The following is an 18,797-nucleotide window of genomic DNA, read 5'->3' as shown; positions in this document are numbered from 1 at the left end:
ATATTCTACTACATCATTTGACAGCCTTACTAATGAAATGCATTGGCCAAATCTGCAGCATTGAATAATTTATATTCACTAAAGACAGAGGTATGAATGTGCATCTAATCACTACAAACACAAAAAGTATAGTCAAATTCTTACGTAAACTGCTTTGTATCTTCAATTGATTGGCTTTGCAAAACTGTTGCACGTTTTTTATTTCAATTATACACAGAGAGTTACAATTTATTACAGTTAGACTGAGATATATTGGAGCCTGCATTATTGAGTTACTTGCCGAGTGAATCATAGAATCCCTAAAGTATGGAAGGAGGCTATTCAACCCATCGAGCCTGTACTGACAACAGTTCCACCCAGGCCCTATCTCTGTAAGCTCACATATTATCCTGCTAATCCCCTTAACACTAAGGGACACTTTAGAATGGCCAATCAACCTGACCTGCACATCTTTGGAGTGTGGGAGGAAACTGGAGCACCCAGAGGAAACCCATGCAGACACAGAGAGAACTTGCAAACTCCACACAGATAGTGACTGGAGGCTGGCATTGAACCTGTGACTCTTCTGCAGTGAGGCAGCAGTGCTGACCACTGTGCCACCGTGCTTCCTGTTAAATATAAAATTATTTGTCATTGTGATTCAGCAATAATTATGCCAGCATTGAAGTGCTGGATGTGCTTCTAACTGTAGTATTATAGTGCATCGCCACAAAGATTAAAGCATTCAAGTACTTAAGGCTCAGAAACAAGTCATCATGCCTGACTTGTTTTTCATGACGTGCTCCATATGAAACTCCTCACACTCTACTTCATCCCCCCTATCAGTATAGCCTTCTATTCCTTCCTCTGTCAAGTACTCATTTAGTTTTCCCTTAAATGCATTAATGACATGCTACTCTACTTCACCAATACATTTAAGGGGAAGCTATGTAAGTATAATAATAGTTTCCAGACAATAGATGTTAGACAGACTAATCTGTAATTCCCCGGTTTCCTACTTTCACCTTTCTTAAATAGTGAAATATGTAATATTTCAATCCAGCAAACAGTTTTGGTAGATGATGGTTATGTAATTTGCAGTGTTCGCACCTATTTCCCTTATAATCCTGGGATGAAAACCATCTGCTCGAGGGACATTTGTCATTCTTTAGTGCAATTACTTTCTTCATTACTTTACTTTCTCTTTTGCATTTTGCTCGCTTTAATTTTGGTGAGACCCCCATCTCAGATACTGTATTAGCTTTCTGGGGATAATCTGGCATGCTATCCTATTCACTGTTAATATTGTCACAAAGTAATTATTTAACATGTCTTACATTTCCTTATTTTTATATATCATCAGTGTCAATATTTAAGAGGCCCACTTTATTTTTCCTGTCTGAATGTAAAAGGTTTTTGTGTTGACTTTGATATCCTGTGTGTTTTTATTTTCAAATCCTCTTTTGTGTAGGTCTTGCTTTCTGTTTTGTCACTCTTTGCTATTCTTTGTACCTCTCCCATTTGTCCAGGATCAGTCCTTCTATTGTGGCTTGTGACTGTTGCAAAAGTGATGGCAGGTGTAAGAAACACTTGTCTCGATGATGGTGAATGTGCACAAATGTCAAATATGCTGTCTTTCCTTTTAGAAACCCCGTCATTGCTACCAGCTCCACATGTAATTCGATTCACATCTAGATAAAGCAGACGCAAGTTTCCAGGATCAGTTGCAGAAACCAGCAGAGGTTGATTTCACAAGATCCAACTGTGATGAAATGCTGTCTGGTATCTTAGCTTTGAATGGAGCAACTTATATACTTTTGGGCATTCTAGAACAGTATAAGCTGCATTTCAGCAGTTTCAGACAGGTCTTTTCCTTCCCCATGTCTTCATTGTGCCATTACTGTTCAGTCCCAGAACATTCCCAGGTCTGGCTTTCATAAGATAAAAAAGGAAGTAGACAGGCACACAAAATGGGTCTGTGCCAATGAAGAAGATGACTGACTAACAAGTAACTATTCTTCTAGATTCTATAAACCAGAGGCATACTGTCTTTCAGAGTTGTAAGTGGAGAGTTCTGCTTAACAAGGAGCCTTTGCAGAGACACTTGCAACTGTACCTCCAAACATACATGGCATTAGAATTCTTAGAACTTTCTAAATTGCTGGTGATTCCATGAGCATATTTTTCGGATGGTAGGCAACCAGCAACATAAGACCTTTGTTCGTACGAGTCAAATTTTCAAGAAATTGCAACAGCACTTTCATTCTTAGGAACTTTGCATCTTTCCTCTGTTCCAGGGTGAAGGAGAAGGCTGGTTACCCAGTGACGGGGGCTATCCCTTGATGTCATGTCAAATGACATCTCTCCATGTGCCTACCGTTAATGTTGAAAGTGGTGTATTAAACCTCATGCTTAAGTCCCATATCACAATGGAACATACTGAAGGAATCTGAAAGAACAGTTTTGTTGCCATCAGAGATCAAGGGAGAATTGCAGTATAAACTATCTAGAATGGTTGGAGCAGCTATGTCTTGAATAATCTTGTCCTGATGAAGAATCGTACATTAGCGATCCAAAAAGAACAAGGAGGGCCAATAGTGTGTACTCAGCAGCAACATGAAGTAGGAGCAATGGAGGTCTTGAAACCTGAGCGAATCATGTATTTAGCTATATCTCATAAACATGAACGCAAATGCAGAATACTGCAGATTCTGGAAATTTGAAATTGAAAACCAAGGATGCTCAAAACACTGGAGCAGGACTGTTGGGTAAAATCATGGTCTTTCATCTGAACCAAAAGATGTCAAGAGATTAACGGTCTTTAAGCAAAAACAAAGCTGAGTAAAATGGGCCAAGGAATATAAGAAAGGATAAGATTTCCTTGTAGAGTAAAAGGCAAAAGTGATAAAATGACAAAAGTGATGATGGTGCAAGGCAAAAGGAGATGTTAATGAAACAAATATCTAAACAAAAGATGGGTCCACAGGATGTATGAATGGTTATAGCAGAATAACAGAGGAAAGGAAACATGAAAAGCCTGCCAAAGAGGAGACAGCTCCTATGCCCCTAGAACATTGTGGTAGAAAGGCAGGTAGACTTCAATAAGCAATTATAGCTGCAATAGAACCATTTATTTCTACTTTCAGTTAAATATAACCCACATGATCTCGCTTTAAACCAGAATGTTATGTTTCTGCAAATGCTGATGTTGACCAATTTGTTATTTTTTCAATCAGAAATCACAGAACAGTTTGAGTTTAGAGGCATACTCAACTGAACAAAAAAGAAAAGTGTGTCAGTGTTTGACAGAGAACATCATCAAGCAGAAGCAAGAACAAAGATCAGCAGTAACTGAAGCAATGAGCAAGGTAAGCCTTTTATAGAGGTGCAAAGAGAATTTTGCTGATGCTATAAGTATTTTTTTGCAAAGAATGTTTGTGTATGTTCTCAGCTTTAATATTTTCCAAAAATCAGTTTTTTGAGTACAGCTGGGAAGAAATGCGAACAACAATGAATGGAAGGGAATGCTACATATCCAATAGCTTTAAAATAGAAAACTGAAAGATTCAACTGATAAAAAAATCTATCCCATCAATTATTTTATTTCTATAATTTGCCACACTATGTCAAATAAAACCATCAAACGTTAGTTGAATATTTTGTCTAAGTTTCCTACTTGAGAGTGCAAGTTATTTCAATATATTTGGGCCTTACCTCAACATTTGAGAATCTAGGTGAAAATGTACAAAATATTGCGTTTTGTAGGGAAACTGACATTTATTATAATTAAAATCTCGCTTACACTACAAATGGAACACTGATATCAGGAGGTTCTGTTCAGAAGCTACAGTGTGTATTCAATCACAGCTTAGTCTGGACTCTGTAGGAAAGAAAATTCTCAGTCCTTAATAACTCTTCCTGATTCACTCCAGGATTAGATTGGGTTTTATCTTTTAATTATATTACAATGTTTGCATCAGTGCTGTTTTGCAGCAGTACTAAAGTTGAATTGTAAATTTAGTTAAAACTACTGAAGGATAGATAAGTTTCACAGTTCAACATGCAATATAAATTATCATAAAATAGAAAGTAGTAGATCTGCATATTGTGCTATGAACAATGTATAATTTAAGTTTAATTTACAAGAGTAATTCTCCACTCCCACTACATGAAGGTGGGATCGCCGCCGGCTCATTGAATCCAGCATGAGGGCCAAAACTGGATTTTCACCAGGCATCAAACCTGTTGCAGGTCCCCCTGCCTGTTGCACCGGCCCTGATCATATTCCCATCCAGAGCAAGCAGGAACCTCATCACTATGCACCTTCACCAATAAAAAGTAAAGTTAAAGTTTTTAAAGTTTACTTATTAGTCACAAATAAGGCTTGTATTAATACTGCAATGAAGCTACTGTGAAATTCCCCAAGTCACCACAGTCTGGGTTAGGTCAATAACCTAAGCAGCATGTTTTTCAGAATGCTTGTTTATGTTAAATCTCATTAACAACTGGAAGTCTGATTCTCCAGTCTCATGGGATGCTCTTGTGCTCCTAACAGGACGTCCAACGGGTGCCAAATAGTACAGGTCCTGACCAATATTACTGTGGACTTGGCACCTTTGATTCCAATGGAGGGGGGGTGGGGGGGGGTGGTAAGGAGGTAAATTATGTGCCCATGTGCCCCTCTGCCACTGCCATGGGGCAGAAAGAGGGCATGAGGGTTGGATAGGCTCAGGCTGATGGGGAAGGGGTTGAACTTGGGACTGTCCTCCGGGATAGGTCTTGTAGATTTCCCCTTCTTACCCTAGGAATAGTGGAGATCACTCTCAGCATGGTGATCTCAGACAGCTTTCTGTTAAAAATCTACACTCTTGTCTGTGTGCTATGAAACCTTTGAAATGCCCTGCTTACTTTAATATTCACATCCCCTGGACACCTGAAAGCCATAAAATCACAGCAGCATTTCATTCTACAGAAGGGATTCCCCTTGCTCCGTCTCAGAAGCCTGAGATGTGAGCAGACCCCTTTGAAGAATTCTGATTAACAGTTGTCAGTTGCACTAGGCGGATTCCTCTTTCAAGCTTGAATGAGTTGCAGCTTCTGTCTGGCCTCTTTGAGCTGCTTTGATTTGAAGCTTTTTGACTGATAGCCCAAACCACCTCAAAGAGGGAATTAGCTAAATCTGTTTACACAAGGAACAGATGGTGCATTTAGCTGCTACAAAGGTTTTTGATTGATAGCTGTAGGGGAGATCAAAGCTTGCATTGTTGATACATTCTTTCATGCCTCATTAACTTTGAAAATCTTCCCCTTCATCACTTTTGGCCCCATTTGTTTTCTTTCAAGTCTCTGACCATACTGAAAAGCCAAAATGCTTTGAAATGTTTTGTTTACATTCAATTTAATGCTTCAGTGCCTTTAACTAGCCTCCTGAATGTCAGGCCCAGGCTCTTTCACAACATGCAGCAGCTTTGTTTGTTTCTCTTTCTTTCATGGTTGATTGAACCTGATCTCAGTTGTTTAAAACAATATTGAGTTTTGTTCTGAAGACTTTGGCTTTATTTTGATAGTGGGCTTTCTTCAACCTCTCATGTTAGAATATCATGTCTGCACTGGGAGGTTTCTTTCAGACATTGAAGAAGTTGACACCATTCACCCTGCCAGCCTGGCAGCGGTCCCCAGAGTGGCACAGCCAAGTGACGGGGAATGTATTGGGATCTTTCCATCCTTTTAGGCTGGTGTAATATAGTTTACTTTTCTTGTTTTAATAAATATTTTATTCTTTTATTCAGATTTAACTGATAGACTCCTGTGAATTTGTTCAGCAACATTCCTCATGGTGTCTTTTTAAAAAAGGGCCTATCAAACCAGTTTTCAGTCTGTGATCTGATGTGTCCTGTATTAAAGAAAGCTGGGATCGTAACAGTTGAGATCTCTATTAGAATTTGTATTGACTTTTGGCAAATGAAATTTTCCGCAATTGTATCCAAGGTGTGCAGACAGTGGGGAGAACTGGCCCACATGAGGTAGGAAAGGGGGTGGGAGGCTGGAGAAATAACGGGGAGCCTTTGCAGATTGGGTTCTTGACCATGTTCAGCTGTCGGATAATGTTACCAATAGTAGGTGACAGGATTCGATAGGCTTCCTACCACAAAGAGATGGGAAACCAATTTGACAATGGTCCTAATAAGGGCAGTTTTACCAAGCCATTAGCATTTTGCCAAAAACAGGTGCGTGAGTGTTTTGCAGACATGCATTTCCGTGCATGTCGGCACCTTGCTGGTTTCGGCAAAAGTTGGCCTAATGTGTATACTACTTACTAATTTTCAGGAAACATTCTTAGGTATACATTAACATATTTGTTTGATACTGGTAACAGAGTCAAAAACAAATCTGTTTGCTTCTACATAATATATATCTATTCACATTTAGGAGGCTAGAATGATCTCTCAATTTGCTGTTTACCAATTGAAAATAGTGATGTTGGATTGGCAAAGTGTCTTAGATATTTAAATTAAGGATTATTCCTGTTAATTTCTGAACTCTCTTTACTATGGTGATGGATTAATAGCTTTTAGGGTAAGGTGAACATAGACGAATGCATTTTGTTCAATAGCCAAGTATGAATTAAAGCTGCGGTAATGTTCATTTCTCAGTTCATTGAAGCGAAGGGTTGTAATTTAAATGGTTCCAGTTGGACCAAATTCAGTAGGAAGTTGATTTTCACATTTTCTTGCTAAGTATCCACTCTATCAATTTTGAACTTGAGATGGATGTATATGTTCAGCCAAATTCAGTAAAAATCACGACGTAAGTGTTCCAGGATGAGTGAAAATGATAACGAAGAAAACAGAGATTTTTAAGAAGCTGATACTCAGAAATTCTTGAAAACATTTTAGGGAATTAGAACTCTTTTCACAATACTTCTGTGAGCACCTTAGGTCATGAAAGGTGTTATAAACATGCAGGTTATTGTTGTTGGCTGTCTCAGCGTGTTATCACTTCTGGGACTTGGGTTTGAAGTCAATCCACGTTGATGAGTTAAATATTATTTATTTGGCTAAATACAGATGTCCTATATGAAATGATTTTGTGCAGCTGGAACCGAGTGCATATCGGGCATTAGGGTGGCAATTAAATTTTAGGAATATAAAGGTGTTTTCATAAAATAGAAAATAATCCCACCAGTGGTATAGTCAATGTAAGAGAATAATATGTAAAAGTGCAAAGGATAGTGTCAATCCAAGGAACTGGGAACTATTTAAAAAACAGCAAAGGAAGTCAAAAAAGACAACAAGCGTTGCAAAAGGAATATGAAAAGAAATCTGCTTGGGAAATCCAGATTAGCACAAAAGGTTTAACCACTTAGAAGGGAGATGGTTGCCCAAGTCAATGTAGGCCCTTTTAAAAAAAAATACAGAAAATATTGCCATTAAAATAAGAAAATAGGAGACTTGTTTAATGATTCAAATCCTACCCCTGGGCTTGAACACAGAAATCAAAGTTGATACTTCAATGTAGTACTTAAGGAGTGCTGTACATCAGAGGTGCTGTCTGTATGCTAACAATCCTGTGGCACTATTTTGAAGATGCGCAGGGGCATTTTCACCAGTGAATATTTATCCCTCATTCAATATCACAAAAACAGATTATCTGGTCATTATTACATTGCTGTATGTGGGAGTTTGCTGTGTGCAAACTGGTTGACATGTTTCCAACACTACAACAATGACTACACTTCAAAAATTACTTAATTGGCTGCAAAGCACTTTGAGATGTCTGGTGGTCATGGAAAGTGCTACATAAATGCAAATCTTTTAAAATTTTAACTGCTTTGTGTCAGTCATCACTGTAGAGGATATTCCAAGGAAAGTAGTCTTAAATTAAAGATAGGAACTCACTAAGATCATAATTTAATAAGAAATCGGAGCACGAGTAAAGCATTTGGCCTGTTGAGACTGCTCCACCAATGAGTAAGATTGTGGCTGATTTTATTGTGACATTAATTCCACTCTCCTTCCTGCCAAAGCATGTGCATCCCACCATAACAAGGAGACCAAAACTGTAAAGGTTCGAGGTGCAACCTCATTAATTCCAGGCACAGTTGTAACAATACTTCCCAGCAACTACAGGCTGGTCAACCTAGCCTCAGTGGTGGGAAAACTTTTTGAAATGATAATTCAACAATCACTTGGAAAGCCTCACTGAATCTGCCTTATTAAAGGCAAATTATGTTTTGTAAACTTGATTGAGTTTTTTGATGAGGTAATGGAGAGGTTGGTGAGGTTTATGTGGTAAATGTGGTATATGTGGATTTCCAAAACGTGTTTCATAAAATGCTATACAATAGACCTGTCAACAATGTTGAAGCATGTGGAATAAAAGCAACAGTGGCAGCATGGATATGAATTTGGCTGAGTGATAGGAAATAGAGAGTAGTGGTGAACAGTAGTTTTTCGGTCTGGAGGAAGGTATACAATAAGGTTCCCCAGGAGCTGGTGCAAGGACCACTGCTGTTCATGATCTAGATTGATAATCTAGACTTTGGTATAAAGGGTGCAATTTGAAAATTTGCACATGACACCAATCTCTGAAGTATTGGGAACTGTGTGGAGGATAGTGATGGACCTCAAGAGGATATAAGACTTAGAGGCTGGTGGAATGGGTGGATACATGGTAGGTAATACAGAAATATGTGTAGAATCACTTTGGTAGGAAGAATACCGAGAGATAATAGCATATAAAGGGTTGGAAAGCTGGTGCAGGAACAGAAAGACCTGAGAGCATAATGCACAAATCATTGAAGGTGGCAAGAGAGTTAGAAAGGTGAACAAAAGTCAGGATCCTGGACATTCTCAAGGCCTGAAGTACAAAAGCAAAGACCTTATGAAGAGCCCATAAAATGCCATTTTGGCCCCAGCTGGAGTATTAAGTCCATTTCTGGACATAAGAACATAAGAAATAGGAGCAGGAGTAGGCCATCTAGCCCTTCGAGCCTGCCCCGCCATTCAATAAGATCATGGCTGATCTGTCGTGGCTCAGTTCCACATTCCCACCCTCTCCCCATAACCCTTAATCCCCTCTCTTATCAAAAACCCATCAACCCGCGTCTTAAAAATATTTAGCGAGGTAGCCTCCACCACTTCAACGGGCAGAGAATTCCAGAGATTGACCACCCTTTGAGTGAAGAAGTTCCTCCTCAACTCCGTTCTAAACCGCCCCCCCTTTATCTTGAGGCTGTGCCCCCTAGTCCTACTATCCTTTCTGAGCAGGAAAAGTCTGTCCACCTCTATCCTATCCATCCCATTCATCATCTTATACGTCTCAATGAGATCTCCCCTCATTCTTCTAAACTCTAACAAGTACAAGCCTAGTTTATTCAGCCTCTCCTCATAGCTCAACCCCCTCAACTCCGGTATCAGCCTAGTAAACCTCCTCTGCACTCCCTCCAAGGCCAAAATATCCTTGCGTAAGTGCGGCGCCCAAAACTGCACACACTACTCCAGCTGCGGCCTCACCAATGCCCTATACAGCCGCAGCAAGACCTCCTTACTTTTATATTCAATCCCCCTCGCTATGAAGGCCAGCATCCCATTCGCCTTCCTGACCACCTGCTGCACCTGCAAGCTGGGTTTTTGCGACTCGTGCACAAGGACCCCGAGGTCCCTCTGCACCGTCGCCTGCTGCAGTTTTTTGCCATGTAAGTAATAATCCTTCCTACCATTATTCCTACCAAAGTGGACCACCTCACACTTGCCAACATTAAATTCCATTTGCCATTTCCTGGCCCATTCGCCCAGCCTATCTAGATCCTTCTGTAGACTCTCCACACCCTCCGCACAATTTGCCGTTCCACCAATCTTGGTGTCATCAGCAACTTTCGACACCCTACACTCGGTTCCCTCCTCCAGATCATCTATATAAATGGTAAATAGCTGAGGCCCCAGCACCGACCCCTGGGGCACTCCACTTTAGGAAGAATCACTTTGGGAAGAATGTAAAGGCTTTAAAGAGGGACAGAAAAGATTGATGAACATGTCTGGGGATGAGAACAGGGAAAAGTTACAGGATAGATTCAAGAAGCTGGGGTTGTTCTCCTTAGAGAAGAGAAAGTTGAAAGAAGATTTGGTGGATTTGCTCAAAATCATAAGAGGTCAAACAGCACTGATAAAGAAATTATTCCCACTGATGAAAGGATTGAGAGCCAGAGGACATCAATTTATGCCAAATGGTGAAAAAAAGACAACTTGAGGAAAAACTTCATTATGCAGCACATAGTTAGGATATTAATTGATCAAAAAATTACTCAACTGTTTCTCCCTGGTTTGTATATCATTCCTCAAGGTATACCAAATTGAAAGAATATACTATTAAGAACCGATGTTCCAAGTTACCCTTCTGGGTTTTCAGATACCCTCACATTTAACATCAGCAGGATTTTTAACGTATAATTAAGAAGTATATTGTGCATAAAAAATAAAAGGAGTAATACAAGGTTTAATGTTAAGTGTAATGTTAATGTTGCATCATTAAGACTCCTGTGCACTTTCAATTTCAAACTGATATTTTTCCTTAAGTTTTTATCAACAGTACACTATGTTGTGATTGATCATATTGCAGTATACATTTGTTTTCTTTGCCCATTTTCATTGTTTTCTATATATTAATAGGGATCCCTTAAGTAGATAACTTCACTCTACAATATCTGCATCTATCATTATCAGAAGATGGTAGATGGTAAGTGCAATGCTGGAGTCAGATTAGAGTTAAGCAGATATAATTTCGTGAAGATGAAGGATGTGTCAAGAAAACTCAATTTGTAACAAGAAAAATAAATTCCTGAGATGCTACATTTTATCCACTTATGCCTCAGAAACCTGGAAAAAAATTTGCAGTCGAGTATCTTGCGTGTGGGGACATCACAGGCATCAGCACACCCAGAGTGCAATGGGATAACCTCGTCTTGGGCGAACCACCTGCTTCATCATTGTTTCACCCCTGTCTCAGAAACCTGGACAATAAGTAAAGATTTGTGGAAGAAAATAGAGACCTTTTTGAGTTGTGAATGTTTAGGCGTGTTCTTAAAATTCCAGATACAGACCATAAGACAAATGAAGAAATACTTGAAACAGCAAGAGCAAAAAAAATTCTAAAAACTGACATCCAGAAAAAAAGTGTCAGTGTTGATCAAAAAATTTCTTCTGGAGGACTAAGTGCAGGGCAGCAGAAAGTGGGACCAAGCTAGGCATAATTATATGACAGACATCACAGACTGAACTACAGTGGATGTGTGTGGATGGCACATGACAGATGAGTGTGAAGTACCATGACAACAGATCTCATATTAGGACCAGCTACAATCAGCGGCAGCCGTAATTGCTATTCTTTGAACTTCTTGTGGCCCATGTGTGTACACTTAACAGACTTCAAGTGTGAAAAGAGATTAGAATACTATAATTATTCACTTGGATTAGTGGGTACTTATAGTGGACTCCCAGCATAATCAGTTGTCACATATCCTTATGTATAAGTAGCAAATGAGTTAAAGGAGGAAAGCTATAAAATCTAAGGATTGCAAATGGTACTTTCTGCATTCTGTCAGTTATTGTTTCTTTGAAATCAAAGAAAGTGTGTCAGAAGACTAGAATTTTTTTAGCTATATGTTTGCCAATTCTACTAGTGCTATGTTTAGAACTTGCTCTCTTTTAGCTTCTACTTGGTCCCCCTTTCTGCTGCCCTGCACTTAGTCCTCTAGAAGAGATTTTCCGATCAATACTGACACTTTTTTTCTGGATGTCGCTTTTTAGCTTCTACTGATTACTCAAGTTGGAAGTTGAGACCTATATTGGCATTTCTGTGACTAGGAGAGCAATCTTACCGTTGTGTCCTGCTGGCCAAAGGGCAGGGCGAGCCCATAAGATCATGAGAGAAATCAAGTTCCTGTCCAATTTCTCGTCTGTTGTGATCTTACTGTACTGGATAACTGGCACGATCAACCTGGTATCCATTTCTGGCATAAGGCTGAATAAATAATTTAAATAGAGTTTACATATAATTTAAATGAAGTTAACGAGCCCAGGATGGTATAATCAGGGCTCACTTGCCTGTGTGGTCTCACCGGGGGAGGTTCTCTCTGATGAGGATCACGTATGGTCCCCCATCAATGGGACCAGACATGATGGCCTCCCCTTGGGACCGGAGGCCATCAAGGTCGGGAGGCCAGGGGCAAGAGGGGTGCTGCTTTGGCAGTGTCAGCCTGATAGTGCCAGTCTGACACCCTGGCAGTGCCAATCAATGGCACCCACTGGACACCGGGCAGTGCAAAGGAGGCAGGGCCTACTGGGGAAGTGGACCAGACCAGGGGTGGGCTGATTGTTGGGGGAACTGCTATGCACTCTGCACAGTGATCGGTGGTGGTGGGGTGGGTGTAGAGGGCGATTATTCCGGGTAAGGGACTCGCGATCATTCTGGGCAGGGGGCTCACAAATAGTGCAGGATGGTTGCCAGGTTTAGGCCAAAGAGGCCAGTTATATGTAGCAGAGGCTGTGTGACAGATCTCTGCTGCTGTCAGAGCACAGACCTGCACATGCGCAGTGGCACACTCTGCTGCTATCAGTCAACTTGAAGCGTTTTAGGCTCCGCCTACCATAACAGACTTAGGCATTTTCTTTTGCTCAGAGCGCATAAGATTTGACTTGTGGCCTTGCCGAAAAGGCGGATCTGAAACTCACCCATTTTCCCACCCATTCTGGACTTAGAATTTTTTGGTAAGATTGCCCCCTCGACTTAATACATATGAAAAATTAAAAACTTGCAGTATATCAAATATACATATATATCCAGTTGTGACGGTTTATGGGATAGACACTAATTAAAAAGGAAAACTTTAAAAAAACTAAAAAGGGAAACTAATGTCGGAGACTGAAACAGAAGGATTTACGTTTTTGTTATCTATTCCCCCTTATTCAGAAATTGGCGGGATTTTTTTTGTACTTGGACATGCAGAGATTTCTGCAGTCAAAGTGATATTTGTGACTACCTTGCTCGTAAAATACCCTGCCATTGATTCTGCAAACTCAATGGGAGCATTGTGAGGTGCAATCTCAGTACAGTTACCTAAATCATAACCTGAAGAATTTTGGAGCTTTTATACTCAATATAACAGCCAAATTGAGAAACTATTTGTTAAATATTTCAAATGATCAACGTGACAACTGATAAGGTTTTTGTTTGCTTTTATACTTTGAGATACTTACTTGCTTAACTTTCGTATGAGGAATGGTTGAGGACTCCAGGTCTGTACTCGTTGGAATTTAGAAGGATGAGGGGGAATCTTTATCAAAACTTCCAGGACACTGTGAGGCCTGGATAGAGTGGGTGTGGAGAGGATGTTTCCACTAGTAGGGAAAACTAGAAGCAGAGGGCACAATCTCAGGCTTAAGGGACAATCCTTTAAAACAGAGATAAGAAATTTCTTCAGCCAGAGAGTGGTGCATTTGTGGAACTCTTTGCTGCAAAAGGCTGTGGAGGTGAGGTCATTGAATGTTTTTAAGACTGCAATAGATAGGCTCTTGATCAGTAAGGGGATCAGGAGTTATGGGGAAAAGGCAGGAGAATGTGGATGAGAAAAAATTATGGGCCAAGTGGCCTAATTCTGCTCCTTTGTCTTATGGTCTTTCCTTAAATTCTGCTATACTTATTCATTTGAAAATGGAAGTTGGGAACTTCTGCTCCAATGGACCTCTAATTTTTTGAATATGCAGACCGGGAGCAATCTCCACATGTACAATTCTGAAATGTTTATATTCTTTCTGCCCATTGCACCTGTTCAATAGGTAAACCCAAGTCAGGTGACTGGGAGTGGAGCAGTATGGAAGAATGATGGTCCCAGGCAGAGAACAGGAAGAGGTCTCAAAGGGAAAGGGATCATGGCGACGTTCTGGAGAGGGAACAGGGACAGGAAAAGCTCACAGTTGAGTTAAAAAGAGAGCAGAGAAGGAGGTTCCAAACAGGAAAAGGGCTAGGTGACCAAACTTTAAATAAAAAATGTTTGTGACTCCATGCCGCAGACCATTGGGTCAATGGTATCCTTTTGGAGAAGTACAAACAACATACAGCACAGGAACAGGCCCTTCAGCCACGAAGCCTGCACTGATCACATTGTGCTACCTAGACCAACAGCCTGTATCGCTCTTACTCTGCCTGTTCATGTGCCTATCCAGATAAGTCTTTACTCTCAGTCACATCTAGCATTTATTGTGTAGGGGGATGTTTTCCAGAAGAGTTTATCTTTCAACTCACACATACAATCAGTAAGATAGATATTATAAATTATTTGATCTTTCAAACCTTGTGTAGTAAAATTTATTTTTGTTTGTCAAAGCCCATGCAATCTTTGGTTTTATTCACTGAACAAATGTCTTGAATCTAGAACTTGGTCTACTTTAAACAAATTTTTTTTGATTCCCTAAACAAATCTCATTAAAAACCATGGAAGTCTGGCCTAGGTTCATAACAAGAAAAATTCAGCAAGAATAATGCCTAGAACTTGCAACTCCTAAAAAGATGGAACTTAGCTTATCTTCTGCCATATATATAAAAAGTAACTTAAAGTGGCAGCTGAGGGAATTTTTCCAACCATGGTATTGTCATCTGAAACATAAATTAACTTTAACTTTCATCAGGCATGCGTTACATTCTGAGCCAAAGTGCACCCTGTGGAATTAAAGATGTTGGAAAATGGCTGTCAGCCCCAGAAGGATTTATTGCTTTTGGAAGAGGAGCCACAGAGCATCCAAAATAACCATTTAGCATGATTATCGGCTATTTGTCATGCCCACTCTAGGCAGAGGTTTTTTCAGGCATACTTTAATACTTCTAATAGCATATGCAATGACAGATATGTTAAACAATGGTATCTCTTAATATAAGTGAAGAACTATTTTGCAGTCCTGTGTTGTAAGCATGTAGGGATTTAATTAAGTTATTTTTACCTTGAGATTAGTTATCTCCTAGACACACTTCAAGGGTTGTGCTAACCTATTTGTAACTAAAGCCGCATTGTGAGAGAGGGATTTTTTTCAGCGAAGGCAAAAAACAGTGATAGACAGCAATTTCTGAAATTTAATTGTGTAGTTTGAACTGAAATAGCTTTTGATTTCAACTGTGATAACACTAGGTTTTTTGTGTTATACCGTGTGTAAACAATAAGAGAACAACCAGTCTTCTTTAATTTCCTTGCATCAAAGTACATTTATGTGTTTTGTATTTGTATTTTTTTATTTTATAAAAATGAAAGGGCTTTGAGGCACATCACTTAAAGAATTTCACTTGAAGTGTTGGTAAGGATTTAAAATAGTGTAATGTCAGTTGAAAGCATGATCTAAACTACTTGCCTGCATTTAATGCTGCTCTGGGGGATCATCTCCTTCAAAAACAGATTAACGTACACTAAGACAAAGTTGGCCTATTGGTTATTTTCAAAGGCATTAATGATAAGCTCTTGTAGCGTCCTACAGCTGCAGAATCAAATTGATGTGAATATTTTAATTCGCGTCGGACATGAGTTAGGAGGCTGAAAGTTCTGTATTGTGAGTTGTGGCCAGTTGGGTGGTTATTTAGGGTCTAATTCAGGCTTATTCGCAATCTGCACGTACTCTAAATTAGAGATTATGATTGGAGGGGTTTGAGTGGAGCCAGTGACAGGGAAATGTCAGGTTTTATTCATCTGCACCTGACTCGTCTGTGGTTCCTGGGCTACTCTGGACATTCCAGTGATTAGACCCTTGATTAATCAGAAATCACACCAGCTGAGAGCAATCATGGTTTCCAATTACCTTAGAATGGAAGTTCTCTTTGGGGAAAATATGATTTTTTTTTCATTAGTTTTTCACACTTCCCCACCTCATTGGAGTGCAGAATATATGCAGTTTTAATTTTCTGCTGATGGAAGAACAGAAACCTAAGAATTTTGTTGCCTGTGAGTTTAATGAAAAGGAAAAGTCTGGTAAGATTGCATGTGAGATCAAAAATCAGGCTCACTGGGCACGAACCAGTTTTTGGCCGCGCTCAATCATACTGGCCCAGTTCTGCCAACGACATTGGCTTCATGCCCATAAAAGGCGTGAAGCTGATTTATACAGTAATGTCATGTTTTACATGTCCGGGCTCACTTGTACTTGCCCCCTCTCCAGTTGGTCCTGTCACTGGCGGGAATCACAGCTGGTCTCCACCAGCGGGGGTGATTGTCAGGGGGTAGACAAGGGTAGGGTGAGCAGCAGGGGGTATGCAAGGCAGAGTGAGCAGCAGAGGGGGTGTGCAAAAGAAGGTGATTAGCACAGAGAGCAACAGATGGAGGGAAACTGGCACAAGGAGCAATCAACAGGCAGGGGCACCAGAAGCAGGTCTCTCGATTAACTGGGAGATCAAGATGTCTGCACAATGGTGCCCAAAGCAGTCTGCAGCTTACCTAAGAGCAAAGACCGTTGCAATGCAGCAAAAGGAGAAGGCTGCTCGGGAGCATGGGGACATGGGAGTTGATTAATCTGCAGCAGTCACTACACTGGCTATGAATCTACTACAACAAATTTCATATGTGCACATGTTGTACGACCAGTCCATTGACAAAGCTAATGAGCAGCTGAGACTGAATTGTGTCACCTCATGCTTGCAGATCTGCACGAGCTTTCAGCGAGGTTCAAAATAATGTCTGCAGCACTGGCACGATGACCACTACTGTCAACCCATGTGCCATAGGTTCCCTGTAGCTGCCTGGGCTGTTTCTATTAGGATTCAACCGCTTTGACCTGAATTTTACTGATCAGGCAGATAGCCCAGTGTCAGGCAAACTGGAGGTATGCATGAGTGGGTGGCTGGACTCTCCATAAGATTTTATCAGCAAAAGCCAATTAAGGGCTGGCAATCAGGAGAACCAGCCAGTTACTGGTGGTAGGCAATTTCTAATGCCAGCAGCTCATATGGAACCACTGTTTGTAAAGGTATATGTAAAGGTACAGCAGTAAGGCAGTGTGAAGATACACAAAAATGACGAGATCATCATCAAGGGAAAAGTGACATCAAAAATAGGAAAGGTCACTCCATAGTTTAGTGACACTTCATTGGAGGTGCTCCTGCAGGCCATCCAGGAAAAGAGAGATGACATAATTAAACTTATCCACTATATTTTGTACCTTTTTTATTGCTTTCCTTAAAATGTATACTTTGAGATCTCTGTCGTCACAAAAACTTGGACTTCAGCCAGATAATTCAGCCCTAAACTAGATCAGCAGAGCTTTCATCCACACTTGTGCATTCTGTATGTGAAGATTTTATAAATTCCCAACATCCTGGGGGGGTTCTCCAGGTTTGTTAGCTCTGATCGTGAATTGCAATAGCCTAGAGAATTGAGACTCAGTGGGCAAGTTTTGTGTAGGGTACCAGTCCTCCCTGGCCACGCTGCCAGTCCCATTGGGTTGTTGCCTGAAAGCACCATGCCAGGGGTGATCTTCAGGTCTGCCAGGGCTAGAAGGGTAGTCCAGCCACGACACCCCCATCCTGTCAAGAGAGTGGCGAGGTCAACTCCTTGCGCACAGCCCAAGCCCATCCTTGATGGACCATTCCTTTGCAGTCTGACAGCAACAGAGGGGCAAATGGCCACTGGACCTACCTTCTTGAGCCTCCACAGGGTCCCAGACACCAGACCAGGTTGACAGGGACACTGTTGGCACTACAGAGGTGCTGGCCCTGAAGTGAAGCTGAGTGGGGGATTTATTGAGGAAAGGGAGTCTGAGGGGGGGCGGGAAGCTGAGTGGGGTCGAGGTCAGATCAAGTTACCCTCATCCTTGCATGGTGTTGGGGAGGGAGGGGGGAGGGGAGAAGTTGACCATTAGTTGTGGGTGGGAGGGGTAGGGTAGGTGCCCCCCTTCAGTGAGGGGTTTGTGGTGTTTCCTTGGTCAGTGTAAGGGGAATCTTTTATGTTTTTGTGTGGGGGTGAGAGGGGGGTGGGGGTGCATATCTCCAAGTGCAGAAAACAGATTGCCCTTTAAAATTGGCAGCCCAGTCTCACAATAGCAGGGTTCACCGGTGGGTTGTCTGCTATGAATAAATTTGCATCTATCAGATGGGAAAATTCCACCTGATAGCTGCTGCTAACACCAACAGGAATAACCCTCCAGGGTTGTGGGCACTTAGAGCCAATGTGGGAAAATCATGGCCAATATGGAGTGATGAATTAATTAATCTGGCTTTAACGTTTTTCACTTATACATTCCTACTACACCTACACCATGTGATTTTCTATCTGTTTGCATGCAAGATAACTGACAGGGCTGAGCAATTTCCTGATATGTGCTGCAACTTCAGAAGCAGAAAATCTACCCAAGCAGGCTCAGCCTCCTTCCCTCTTAGCCTCCCTCTCTCTCCAGCCTCTCTCTTCCTCTGTGTCTTAGTTTCTCTTTCTCTCTCTGTCTTTCTCCCTGTTTCTGTCTCTCTTTGTCAGTCTCGCTCTCAATTCAAACAGGGATGTAAAAACCAGGAACTGCTGGTGACAGGGTTTCCTGATGGTGCAAAATGTATTAAAGTGGGTCAGCAAAGGAGACTGATGCTTAGGGACAAGGCTGTTTTTCTTTTGATCTGGGCAGGTAATTTACAACATATTCCAATTTGTAAATTAAGTAAGGAAGTATTTTCTTAAAACAATGAATCTGTTAAGATTAAATTCAACTCCAGTATGTTTTGTAATATAGTGCTCGTATCTTATGAAATGCATAGCATCTGACTTAGTGAAAAATGACACTGGAAGCCTGCTGGTTTTGTAAAATACA

At 40.9% G+C, this 18,797-nt stretch overlaps 1 protein-coding gene across 5 annotated transcripts in view; it reads left to right on the top strand.

Moving 5' to 3' along the window:
• The window catches only part of rgs3a (regulator of G protein signaling 3a), a 245,008-nt gene that overhangs the window by 154,615 nt on the left and 71,596 nt on the right, over positions 1-18,797 (top strand). For all 5 annotated transcript variants that reach the window (XM_080212395.1, XM_080212396.1, XM_080212397.1 and 2 more), the window contains one exon: positions 3,216-3,347. In XM_080212395.1, the coding sequence (XP_080068521.1) occupies positions 3,216-3,347 (132 nt within the window). The remainder of the gene's footprint in view (positions 1-3,215; positions 3,348-18,797) is intronic.

This window comes from Carcharhinus amblyrhynchos, chromosome 25 (genome assembly GCF_965287045.1).
Source record: "Carcharhinus amblyrhynchos chromosome 25, sCarAmb.v2.hapA, whole genome shotgun sequence".
NCBI classification, from domain to species: Eukaryota; Metazoa; Chordata; class Chondrichthyes; order Carcharhiniformes; family Carcharhinidae; genus Carcharhinus; species Carcharhinus amblyrhynchos.
This window is presented reverse-complemented; position numbering and strand designations above follow the sequence as displayed.